Source organism: Molossus molossus, unplaced genomic scaffold (genome assembly GCF_014108415.1).
Source record: "Molossus molossus isolate mMolMol1 unplaced genomic scaffold, mMolMol1.p scaffold_m16_p_1, whole genome shotgun sequence".
Classification (NCBI taxonomy): domain Eukaryota; kingdom Metazoa; phylum Chordata; class Mammalia; order Chiroptera; family Molossidae; genus Molossus; species Molossus molossus.
In genome coordinates, this window is record NW_023425344.1 from 87471687 (window position 1) to 87485368 (window position 13682).

Consider the following 13682-nt stretch of genomic DNA (forward strand, 5'->3'; position numbering starts at 1 on the left):
ACTTGAAAGATTCTCTTCAAAGGAAGTATGCAAAATAATGCTTAGCTCTGAAGTACGTTGACTTTAAAGTCCAATGTGATACCGACAGCTAATATTAGAATTATCATCTAACATTAAAAGAAACAAGCAGGCTTCCCTAGATCACAAAATTTAACATCCAATTTAGCAAAGGCCTTATGTAAAAATTTTGCAATCATATAATATTTATAACTAATAAAATAAGAGGTGAATAAGATAATGAAAAAATAATTTGCATTATCCCTGGAACTCCTTAAAAAAAAAAAAATTAAAAACAAGACTCCAGAAATAGGGATTACAAAATGGTGGCAGAGTGAATGGAAGCTACACAGATCATCTCTCTGGACCAAACTGGAATTGCTACTAAAATAAAGACAAACAGTCGGGAAAAAGCAACAGAAAAGCAACTTGTGAGGACCATATAACCAGGGACACTGAATCGATCTTGGTAGGAGTGCGGAAGCGCGAGAGGGGGGCTGGGAGCCCAGGGACAGCAGTAGTCTTAGCTGAGAGCAGCGCCTTCAGGGTTAAAATCCCAAGCCTGCTCCACATTGCAGAGGGCAAGGACAGACGCTAAAATAGCCACAGCCACTCACCTTGGGCTCCAGCAGAGGGAGATCAGACAGGACTAGAACTGTGAGGGGACACTTGGGATTTGGAGGGCACACAGAGCTTTTGCTGAGTTGCAGCCACACACGATGGAGGCCCTCTTACTCCTTCCCAGGGCTCTGGGGAAGGTGGAAGCCCCTCCCTTGGAGATTCAATCCCACCTGGTGGGCCATTGAAATGCAAATTGAGGTTCATTAACAGCCAGCATCTGCCCCACCCTCAGAAAATCCTATTATGCAGAATACCTGAGGGAGTTTTTCATTCAACTGAGAAACCAAGGCTCTTCAGGTAACCTTGACTAATAGCCTCCCAGGCAAAAAGCTAGAGGATAACTGAACTGTTCCTGGGCTTGTAAATCTACCCAGGAAAGTAAGACATGACAGTAGTGTTTAATGTGGGTCCTCCCACCCTCATTCAAACCTGGTAGAAGGAGCTACAAACAGCAGAACACCAACATCAAAACCCAGAGATAGTAAAAATGGTGAAACAAAGACACAAATCCAAAATAAAAGAATAAGAGACCTCTACCAAAGATGAGATAAAGGAAATGCAGTTAAGTAAGTTATCACAGGTAGAATTCAGAGCCATGATCATGAGGAAGCTCAACAGCATGAGTAAGGACATCAACACTATGAGTAAAGACATAGAAACATTGAAAATCAACCAATTTTAAAAGAAAAACCACCAAGAAGGAATAAAGAATGACATAACAAAAATAAAGAACACATTGGAAGGACTAAACAGCAGAGTAGAGGAAGCTGAGGACTGGATCAGTGAATTAGAACAGGGTAGAAAAAAATCAACCAATCAGAAAACCAAAAGAAAAAAATTTAAAAAATGGAAAGACAGTTTAAGGGAACTGTGAGACAACTGGAAACATAATAATATTCACATCATAGGAGTCCCTGACGAAGAAGAAAATGAGTGAGGGTTAGAGAATATATTTGAAGAAAACTTCGTGAATTCTGTGAAGAAAGAAGGTATTTAAGTTCAAGAAGCACAGAGAGCCCCAAGGTAGAAGAACCCAAACAGGCCCACACCAAGATAAGTAGTAATCAAAATGCCCAAAATTAAAGACAAAAAAAGAATCCTAAAGGCAGCAAAAGATAAGCAACAGGTTACCTACAAAACAACCCCCATAAAGCTGTCAGCTGACATCTCAACAGAAACACTACAGGCCAGAAGGAAATGGCATGAGGTAATCAAGGTCATGAAAAACAAGGATCTGAATCCAAGACTACTCTATCCAGCACAGCTATCATTCAAAATAGAAGGTCAAACAAAGAGCTTCCCAGACAAAAAAATAGGCTAAGGGAATACATTAGTACCAAACCAGCACTGCAAGAAATGTTATAAGGACTGCTGTAATTAGTAGAAGAAATAGGAAGAAAAATATAACCATAATAAATAAAAATGGCAATAAATAAGTACATATCAATAATAACCTTAAATGTAAATGGATCGAATGCTCCCATAAAAAGACACAGAGGAGCTGATTGGATAAGAAAGCATGACTCATATATATGTTGTTAACAAGAGACCCACCTCACAACAAAAGACTCACCTAGGTTGAAAATGAAGGGATGGAAAAAAATCTTCCAAGCAAACAGAAGATATAACCTTGGTAATAAACATATATGCACCCAATATAGAAGCACCAACATATATTACAAATCTTCTGGAAGACTTCAAAGGAGAAATCAATAGCAATATAATCATAGCAGGGGACTTCAACACCACGCTGACATCACTGGATAGATGCTCTAGACAAAAAATTAGCAAGGAAACAGAGACTCTAAATGAAGCACGAGACCAAATGGATTTAATAGATATCTACAGAGAATTACACCCCAACACTGCAGAATTCACATTCTTCTCAAGTGCACATGGGAGATTCTCAAAGAAGATCACATTTTAGGACACAAACTAAGTCTCTACAAGTTCAAGAAGATTGAAATCATATCAAGCATCTTCTCAGATCACAATGGCATGAAACTAGAAGTCAATTGCAACAATAACATGCAAAGATATTTGAACACACGAAGGCTAAATAGCATGTTATTAAACAATGAATGGGTTACCAAGGAGATCAAGGAAGAAATTAAAAACTTCCTAGAAACCAATGAAAATGAACATACAACAACACAAAATCTATGGGATGCAGCAAAAGCAATTGTGAGAGGGACGTTCATAGCACTACAGGCCTACCTCAAGAAACAAGAAAAATTTCTCATAGACTATCTAACTTCACAACTTAAAGAACTAGAAAGCAAACAAAAAGAAAACCCCAGAGCAAGTAGAAGGAAGAAAATAGTAAAGATTAGAGCACAAATAAATAACATAAAGACCAAAAAAACAATTCAAAGGATCAATGAAACAAAGAGCCGGTTTGTCGTAAAGATAAACAAGATTGATGGATCCTTAGCTACATTCACCAAGAAACAAAGAGAAAGAACCCAAATACACTAAATCAGAAATGAAAGAGAAGTAACAACTGACACCACAGAAATACAAAGGATCGTCAACAAATCTGTGAACAATTATATGGCAACAAATTCAACCATCTGAGCAAAATAAACAAATTTCTAGAAATACATAGTCTCCCGAAACTGGACCAAGAAGAGAGAAAACTTGAATAGAGCAATCACAACTAAGAAAACTGAAGATATAATCAAAACTCTCCCAGCAAACAAAAGCCTAGGCTTGGACGGCTTCACAGGGGAATTTTACTGAACATTTATAGAACTAACACCCACTCTCCTCAAACTATTTCAAAAAAGTCAAGAAGAAGGAAGTCTTCCAAACTTGTTTCATGAGACCGCATAATTTTAATTCCAAAACCAGAAAAAGACACTACAAAGAAAGAAAATTACAGGCCAATATCCCTGAAGAACATAGATGCCGAAATCCCGAACGAATTACTAGCAAATCAGATCCAGCAATACATCAAAAATATTATTCACCATAACCAAGTGGGATTCATCCCAGGGATGGTACAATATTTGCAAATCAATAAATGTGATACACTACATAAGCAAAATGAAAGATAAAAACCACATTATCATATCAATAGACGCTGAAAACGCATTTGACAAAATCCAGCACCCATTTCTGATAAATACACTGAGCAATGTGGGAATAGAAGGATCCTATCTCGACATAATAAAGGCCATATATGAAAGACCTACAGCCAACATCATACTAAATGGGCAAAAACTAAAAGCATTTCTCTTAAGAACAGGAACGATAGGGATACCCACTTTTGCCACTCTTATTTAACATAGTACTGGAAATCTTAGCCACAGCAATCAGACATGAAGAAAAAAATAAAAGGGATCCAAATTGGAAAGGAGGAAGTAAAACTGTCATTCTTTGCAGATGATACGATATTGTACATAGAAACCACTAAAGACTCCATCAAAAATCTATTAGACTTAATAAATGAATTGGGCAAAGTAGCAGAACAAGAAATTAATGTCAAGAAATCAATGACATTCTTATACACCAATGATGAACTCACAGAAAGAGAAATTCAAAAAAACAATCCCATTTACCATCACAGCAATACCTAGAAATAAACTTAACCAAAGAAGTAAAGGACCTATTTGCAGAAAACTATAGGACATTGAAAAAAAAAAATAGAGGAAGATGTAAAAAAGTGGATGCACATACCTTGTTCATGAATGGGAAGAATTAATATCATTAAAATATCCGTATTACCCAAAGCAATCTATAGAGTCAATGCAATCCCCCTCAAAATACCAATGATATATTTTACAGAATCAGAACAAGTACTTCAAAAGTTCATATGGAACCAAAATAGACCCCGAATAGCCACAGCAATCTTGAAAATGAAGGACAAAGTAGGTGGGATCACAATACCAGATATCAGGTTATACTACAAAGCAACTGTAATCAAAACAGCCTGGTACTGGCACAAGAACAGGCAGACAGACCAATGGAACAGAACAGAGAACTTGGAAATTGACCCACAAGACATTATGCTTAATTAATATTTGACAAAGGTGGCAAGAGCACACAATGGAGTAAAGACAGCCTCTTTAATAAATGTTGTTGGGAAAATTGAACAGCTACATGCAAAAAAATGAAACTAGACCATCAATTTATACCATACACAAGAATAAACTCAAAATGGATAAAAGACTTAAATGTGACCCGTGAATCCATAAAAATCCTAGAAGAAAATGTAGGGAACAAAATTTCTGACATCATACACAGCAGAATTTTCACTGATACATCACCTAAGGCAACAGAAACAAAGAAAAAAATGAACACATGGGACTACATCAAGCTATAAAGCTTCTGCACAGCAAAAGAAAACAGGATCAAAATGGAAAAAGAACCCATGATATGGAAGGGCATAACTGCCAATGGTGCATCAAATAAGGGGTTAATTTCCAAAATATATAGAGTGCTCATACAACTCCACAAAAGGAAGGCAATAACCCCAATTAAAAAATGGGCAGAGGAACTAAATAGACACCTCTCCAAATAGGACATACAAATGGTCAAGAGACATATGAAAAAAATGCTCAAATCACTAATCATCAGAGAGATGCAAATTAAAACAACAATAAGGTATCACCTCACACCTGTCAGAATGGCCGCCATCAATAATCATCAAACAAGTGTTGGTGAGGTTGTGGAGAAAAAGAAACGCTAGTACACTGTTGGTGGGAATGCAGACTGGTGCAGCCACTATGGAAAACACTATAGTGTTACCTCAAAAAATTAAAAATTGAACCTCCATTTGACCAGTGATCCCACTTCTAAGAGTATACCCTAAGAAGCCTGAAACACCAATTGGAAAGAATATATGTACTCCTATGTTCATAGCAGCACTATTTACAATAGCTATGATCTGGAAACAGCCCAAGTGTCCATCAGTAGACAAATGGATAAAAATCTGTGGTATAGCCCTGGCCTGTTTGGCTCAGTGGTTAGAGCGTCGGCCTGCCATCCAGATAGACCTGGGTTCAGTTCCCGCTAAGGGCACGTACCTCGGTTACAGTTTGTCCCTGGCGCTAGTTGGTCTTGTGTGTGGCAGCCACTCAATGTGTCCCTTTCATGTCAATGTTTCTTTCTCTCTGTGGCTTCCTCTCTCTCCCTCCCACTGTATCTGAACAAAAAATTGAAAAATGTCCTCGGGTGAGGATAAAAAAAAAAAAAAGCTGTGGTACACATACACAATGGAGTACTATGCAGCTGCAAGAAAGAAAGATCTCTTATCCTTTGAGAGGACATTGAGGGACCTGGAGAGTATTATCCTAAGCAAAACAAACCAAGCAGAGAAAGACAAATATCACATGATCTCTCTTATTTGTGGAATATAATGAACATAACAGTCTAAAGAACAGGGTAGGCCTAGAGATGTGGAAGTAGGGTACAGACTGACCACCCTCAGAAGAGGGCGTGTGTGTGTGGGGAGATAAACCATAGAACTTATATGCATGTATGCATAACCGACGGACATGGACAACAAAGCTGGGGACGGGGTCAGGGGGATGGGGAGGAAGGTGTCAATGGGGAAAAAAGGAGAAACATCTGTAACAAAATTAAATTAATAATAATAAAAAAGACTCCAGAAATATACATCAATGCATTAAAGATACATGAAAGTTTTCAGATCAAAATTTCCAAACTAGGTTTTATTATATTTTTAGTATATTATAGATCACATTTTTCTTTTCCTCATTCTTCAAATTCTTAACCTAGTGCATATTAGTCCAATATCCCAGTGTTGTAAAGTTTATTGAATGACAGGTTAAGTTGCTCACACTCAGAACGTTGAAGTCTTAAAGCTAATGTGAACTGTGATTCTCCAAAAGAAGTGGCAAGCAACATAACAAGTACAATATGAACACAGTACTTTCCTGAACAGCTGACCAAATTGATATTCGCTGTAGTGTCACTGATTAAACGATACTCTGTAGCTTTTTCTGTTTCATGACCAAGACTGAATTATTTTCCAGCCATTTTTCTTATGAATACATACAACAGTTTGCAGGAAAATTTTAGGGATCAATGCAAAGCAATTGTCACTACAGGAAAAACAGCTTGTATTTTAAAGTGTGATAGATATTATGATGCTGTATTGTAAGTAAAATATTAATACAGGCTTATAATGCTGTTATGTTTTTTAATACTGAAATTGTACATCATGTTACTTTCTAAACTTTACATACAAGGAAAAAAATGTATAGGTATACAATTCTTTTAAATAGTGTTTCTTTAAATGTTTTCCCTTAGTCAAAACAAATTTGTGGATTAAAAGGTTTCCTTAGCCAGACAGTATTTAATTCTGAAAATTCCTACACTCTCTTATAGACCTTATAATACAGAACACAGAATATAAAAAGTCTTATAAACATTGCCAGGGAAGGAGGGAGGGGAAAAGAGTCAGAAAAAATACAAAGCATTGAAAAGCTGGATGTGGAGGATGCCAGAGGGAGCGGGGGAGGGTTTCATGAGGTTCTAGGCAAGCCCTGTGATGACGCTGCTTCACATACATAATGTTACAGCAGTCAGCACAGGCCTCCTGCTTTCCTATTGGTGAACACCATGTCAGCCGACATCAGAAGATACTCATCATTGGCCAGACAATTACAACTGGAGCAAGCAGCATAGGCTGCTGTGAGCACAGCCCTGGCAGGCTGCTGAAAGGGAAGGCTGCCCTTCCTACTCTATGAATTTTATGTCACCTTACCAATAACTAGGTGATTTTGCTCCTTGCTAGAAGCCTTTATAAATTAAGTTAGCTATTAGTGAGAATAGCAGGTAAAGGCCAGACATCTCATAAAAGAACAAAATGCCTCTTTTCAATGTTGTAAAATCACAAGGTGCTTTGTGTGTAAAATTGGAACTCAAAATCGCTATTGGGATAAAAGCAGTCATTTTTCTCTACCTAATGCAATAAACTCTCATTTACCAGATAATATCACCCCAGGTATTTTTAACTTGACATGTAGTTTTAAGATGAGGGTCAGGATGACTGTCCAAGGGAATACATTCCCTTGCATTTCAACTGCTTTTCTAATTTGTTATAGGTAAAACTATTTGCTAAAAAGGTTAATAAAACAAAAGTCAGTACTATTTATCCTGTGTCTAGAACAATGAATATAGGGTTAATCATTTGTTAACGCAACAATAAACTTGATAAACTTGCCTCAGCTGGATCCTTTAGTGTTTATACAACACTACTTCAAAATAGGGGCTATTACATTAATATGCAATAAGACAATGTATATGGATTATAAGATATGTTTAATAAATTACCTTTACGTAAGGTCCTCTTACATGATACCAGGTAGTACAGACAACATCCTGACAAAACAGCACTCTTAGCAGTCCTCCTAATTCTTGAAAAGAGAGCCTAACTCATTTTTGAGAGATAAATTATAATTCTTTAAATTAACAAGCTTTGTTTGCGTCTCTGTCAAGAAGACTTTTTTTTTTTAGGACAACTGCAAATGATCTCTCAAAAGACACAGTAGAAGCTTCTGGGCATTGTGCTTTCCTCCAGAAGCTATTTCAAACCATTTTAAGTTAAGGAGTCTGGAAAAGTTAAGACTGCGGTTTCCTAAACTTCCCCTGCCCCCAAGAGGGTCTAAGCCTTGGTTATGGAGCTTCCTTCTCCTGTTAACAAAAGAAACGGAAAGAAAATCTTCATTTTCTTATACACCTGTTTCAAGACTTTTTGGCTATTGTGGTTATGGAAGGGAGGTTTATAAAATTGGACTGCACACACTCTGGAGTAAAAGAAGAAAGCAAGACAATTAGGGTCAGGGAGACTTGCAAGTAAGGAGTAACAGCCAGCAGGGTTTTTTCCCCGCTGTTTTTTACTGCAATAAGCAAGCCAAAACAAAAACAAAAAAACAACCCACCAAGTCAACAAAGAGAGAAAAAGGCAGGGAGGAGGAAATCCCTGTATGGGACAGTGACAAAGTATTCAAAACGGCAGGGGGAGGACAAATAAGATAAGCTTCAGATGTCAACAGGCAGTGCTGGTAATAAAGTGGGCACCGATTATCATTTTATAATTTACTGGACAAGCCTTTTCCCCAGCACGTACCATGTGCAAAGCCTTCTTTGAGGTGCTGGGGGTCATCTAGAGTGGAATGAGACAAGAACTATATACCCCTAAGAGCTGACGGTCTGGTAGGAGGCACAGACATATCTGCAAATATTCGTATATATAAAGAAAAGCCAGGAAAGAAATTGCCAGATGAAAAGTACAGATAAGGAGCTGGGAGGAAACAGTGGTCAGAGCCCAATAAGCGAAGCGAAATTGGCGCATTTTCGCCAGTTTCAGTCCCAAGAGGGCGAGGCCCTGTCTGGCTTAGTGTGCACTTGTTGAGTGAATGGAGAAAAGAGGCGGGAAATGGTACCCGGAGGAAGCCCAGAAAGTGACCTCGGAGCAAAGGCAATCTTGGCCGCGGCGGTGCAAGGGAGGCTGGCCGACGGCCGGCTCCAGAAGGCAGGTTCCCCTCGGGTGCAGCAAGTTGGAGACACGCCGACCTCAGAAAACACAGAGCACACGAGGCTCATGGGGGGAGGAAGATGGGCTCGAGTCGTGTTGCATGAGATAGAACAAACGAAGCCCGGAGCCCTGGCGGCCTGGCGGGCCACCGCCCCCAACTTGCCGTCAGCACCACCCCCTGCGCGGGAAGAGGAAGTACATCTGGATGGAGCAGGTCCGCGGGCCAGGGGCTCGGCTTTCCCAGCGCCCGGGCCTTTCAGGGTCTAGACGCTCGGCGGTTCGAGCCTCGCGGTATACAACTTCCTCCCACCACCACCGTCCCTGGCGCTCTCGGCCTCCGCGGCCCAGGAGGGGCCCAGCCCGCGCCCCCAGTGCCCGTCCGCCTCGCTTCCCGGCCTCCCGAGCGGACCGCGCGGCTCCCGGCTCCCGGCTTCCGGCCCCGGCCCCCTGCGGGCCTCCGGCCCCGCGCTCCAGCCCCGGCGCCACAAGCCGCCAGCCCTCCGGCCGGCAGGCGGAAGCCGGAGCCGCGGCCGAATCACCTGAGGCTCCTCGCTCCTCCAGGGGGCCCGAGGGAAGGAAGTTAACCCTCTCGGGGCTCCAGCCGAGGCAGCCCTCCCAGTGCACCAACCACCTGGACACCCCCCCCCCACACACGCACATCTCTGGTTTCCCACAGCCGAGGGGGAGGGAGGCAGGTCGTAAGGGCCGGGGGCACGCGGCGGGCGGGGTCCCCCTGAGCCCCGGAGCCTCCTCCACCCGAATCCCCCTCCCCTACAACACCCGGGAGGCGGCGGGCCACTGCCCAGCTCCGAGTGCGTTCGGCTAGCACTTTACTGATGACCAGAGCCGGGGTGAAGGCGAGAGACAATGTCTGCCACAGCAGCTCCGTCTACAAGGAGAGGAGCACGCCCTACTCTGTTAAATATTGCAAGGTGACACAAGATCGCCTCCCACACAGGGATTTTCAAAAGGACTGGTGGAGGGAACACAGTAAACAAGGCATGCTTTCCTCGATTATACATTTGTCTGGGGAAGAGCACCTAAGGGCTGCGGACCCAGGGGATTTAATCTGTCTCAACTCCACCCAGCAGCCTCCCACCGAATTAGAACGGAGTGTGTCCAAAAGGCGTTTCCGTAAAACAAACTTAATGGCACGGCTCCAATCGCTTGGGTTCATTCATTTGTATTTGTTTTCATTGTGTGCCCCTCCCCCCCTCTTTATGAAACCGGAAAGGATCCGCGTGGGGAAAGGGGTCCAGGAAAGGAGGGAAACGGCTGGGAAGCGCACAGAGGGCAGAGAAGTGGGAGAGCTGCAAGGAGAAAGGAAGGACGCGAGGGATGGGAAGAGGGAGAGGACCAGAGAACCGAGGCCGGCGGGTGGGAGAGGGTTAAACGGAGCCGGAGACCCGGTTCTCCTCCTCCGCCTTGCACACTCCGATTGCGGGAGGCCAAGCAAGAAAACCCCTCTAGATGAAAGCCCGGAGGCAGCACAGGTAGGGAACCTGGACTGTGGCTTCTCCGCGGCGCAAACATCTACTCTATGAGCACATATATGTTCCATGTTATATAATCTGTGTTAAAGATGTATGTGTAGCCAAGGTTCGCACAGCGGCACCCAGACCTACGAGCTTCAGGCAGCCGGTGTCTCAGGGGCCGGCTCTCTGCGGCCCGCGACTCCCGGCTCCATTCACTCCCACGCGGGGAACACAGACATCAAGGCACACGGAGAAGACGCGCTGGGCTCCTGGACACAGTATCACGCGAAAGCATCACCTACCAGTTTTCCTGCATCCATTGGATGGCTTCATTCTCGTTGAACTGCTTTTCGAATTCATATTCTTGTAAAGTCAACACTGACATGTTCATTGGGGCTGATCTTCGGAGTCGCTATGTGTTCTCTACACAAAATAAAATAATCTGTAAAGCGCTAGGTTTCAAGTGTTATGCTTCCCCCACCCGCCCCCCAGGTCTTCCTCTCGCCGCTAAATCGCGGCGGTCGTCGGTCTCTCCCAATCTCTCAGCTACATCCAGGGCTGAGTGTTGCCTGTGCTCCTCACCCGTTCTGGGGCTCTCCTCCTCCCCGCGTCCGCATCCACCGTAGGAGGAAATGAATGCCTTGCGGTCTTAGTGCCCGCACGTCTGTCCATCACCCTTTTTACTAGTCTACAGGGAAATCTCCTCCCCCTCGTGCGATTGGAAAAATTAACCCTTTGCGAGGGAGAGAGGGAGCGCGAGACCTCTCCTGCCCATGCGGGCGTTATGCCTAAGCAAAGGTGAGTAGGGAATTGGAAGAAGGACAAGAAGTGGAAGTAACCGATCTCAAGGTCAGCCACCATCCCCAGTACCGACCTCGTGGGCGTCCTAGCCTTGCATTTCAATGTAGTTTCGGCGTGCAGGGCGCAGCAAGGAGGCGCAAGTCCCCGCGAGGTTGGCCAAGTAGGCGACAGGAAATAGTAAAACCTGCCAGCTGTCTTGTAAGAACTCCTAGCAAATTAAAGCCGAGATTACATGTAAATGTTCTTCCAACCTCCTTGCCCCGCCCTACCCTCTAGGTTCCCACCCCAAGGCTTTGGTTTTGATTCTATTAAAAGTGGGGGCAGGAAGCCCTCAGAGCTCCTTAATCACTTGCCGGCTGGGGATGCTGAAGATGAGGATGGTGGAAAGTCAAGAGTGAAAAGTAGTAGCCCAAAGAGGAAAATAGGATCAGTGGAGGGTTTTGGGTACCGGGAGGGGTGGAATTAGTGAACCGAGAGAGACAAAGGGGGAAGGAAGTTATCAGATAGGAAAACTGGACTAACTGGTCCAATGCAAAAACTTTATTTGTATCCATGAGAAATTTTGCTTCATTTGATGTCCAGTTGGTGGAACATACTTGTTTAAGTAGACTGCTAAATCTAGTGTTGACCCCTACTGAACCCCCAGTCTCACAACAGTGTTTTAGCCCAGCTTCTATATATGCCCCCCTTTCTTTTCTTAGAGGAAAAAGTATTTTCTACTGGGTCCATCCCTCCACTCATTCCCCACAAGTTAGGAAAAATGAAATATGAGACATAAAGGCATCTAATAATATAATCTATTGATTATATTATTATTGTAAACTTAAAATACAACAATCAGGAACCTATGTTTTAAAAATTAGGTAGACATTAGGACCAGGTAGAACATTTTCTTTCTCTTATGGGTGGCTCCCCACCTCCCAGGTAGTCCGAAAACATGGTATTTTCATTCAAAGTCAAGTGCTTGTGAACCACTGAAAAGTGGGGAGTAGGAGAAACATCTCTGTCAAGGAGAAAGGTATAATAAGAAATTAAAGGAGTTTTTAACATCCACTACAAAATTATTTAATCAAAGGACTAGACTGGTTGATGATTAGCAAATTAATTTATCTTAGATCCCTTGTATGGACTTTTCAAGTGTTGTCATTCTAGAGACTTCTGCAGTACAATTCTCATTGAAGGTAAATCTCAGGCCAAAAGCCCTGGCCAGTTTGACTCAGCGGTTGGAGGGTCGACCTACCACCACCGGAGAGTAGTAGGTTTGGTTCCTCTAGGGGCAGGTACCAAATAAAAAACAAACAAAAAACAACCTCAGGCCCAAACACTTGGCCTCATTGGGCTTTGGAAGGTGGGTGTGGCCTGATGAGAAAAGGATTTTAGCACAGTATCTGGGCTTTCAAAAAATATGTGTAATGTGAATGAAAGATTGATTTAAAAACTATGAAGAAAATAGGAAGATAAAAAAGAAATTTACCAGTTTACAGTATGTTGCAATTTTAACATATGTTGCAAGGGTAAGTCCTACTTTTGTCTTTAAAGGATTCAATTTTTAAATTCTATACTCTTACTAGTCATTACATCAATTTCATACTAGTCTGAGACATTCTTTTTTTACTTACCATGTTTCTTATTCAAATAGTGTCTGTGACTGCCTATTTGTTTTCCAACGATGGATTTGGGGTTATGTTAAAAACAAATATCTGTTTGTTCTTAATAATGTCTAAAGAGAAATTACTTCAAAGTGAGAGATATGTTCCTATTTCTTAACTCTTAAAGTGGATGATTACAAAAATGGTAAATGCTTGATAGTTCTAAGGGCTGTTGAGAGTATACAGAATGGACACTGTCAGTGGCAGTAACAATTGGTGGCTATCTGGAAAGCAATTCAGCAACCTGTATGATCATTTTCAATTCACTTAACCTTTGACCACTCATTCACCAGGTATTTCTGGAGCCTGTGCTCTTCGGAGCTCTTGTGACTCAGTGGGGAAGAAAAGTGACAAGGATCCTGTTCTTTTGGAGCTCACGTTCCAGAGGGGAAGACAAAATGATTAATAGTGAAGTGTTAAGATTAAAATTAAACTGCATGATGTGAAGGGGTGAAGTGTCTGTCCATTTAAACCTTGAAGGCTTGCCCTGGCTGGTTTGGCTCAACGGTTAGAGCGTCAGCCCGCAGGCAGACCGGAGGGTCCTGGGTTCAGTTCCCGCTAAGGGCATGTACCTTGGTTGCAGTTTGTCCCCGGCCCGGTTGGGGTTGTGTGGGTGGCAATCACTCGATG

The 13682-nt window shown here is 42.4% G+C and overlaps 1 protein-coding gene across 2 annotated transcripts in view; it reads right to left on the bottom strand.

Annotated features, from left to right (window-relative positions):
• ELOVL6 (ELOVL fatty acid elongase 6) overlaps positions 1–11526 on the bottom strand; it is a 156793-nt gene extending 145267 nt beyond the window's left edge. The window contains exons 1-2 of one of the 2 annotated variants that reach the window (XM_036276179.1): positions 11477–11526; positions 10905–11025 (exon numbers count right to left, since the gene is read on the bottom strand). In XM_036276179.1, coding sequence (XP_036132072.1) covers positions 10905–10993 — 89 coding nt within the window. In that variant the 5' untranslated portion in view covers positions 10994–11025; positions 11477–11526. Of the gene's footprint in view, positions 1–10904; positions 11026–11184; positions 11237–11476 lie in introns of those variants that run through there. The other variant, XM_036276189.1, reaches the window with a different exon arrangement.
• Positions 11527–13682: the final 2156 nt, after the last annotated feature.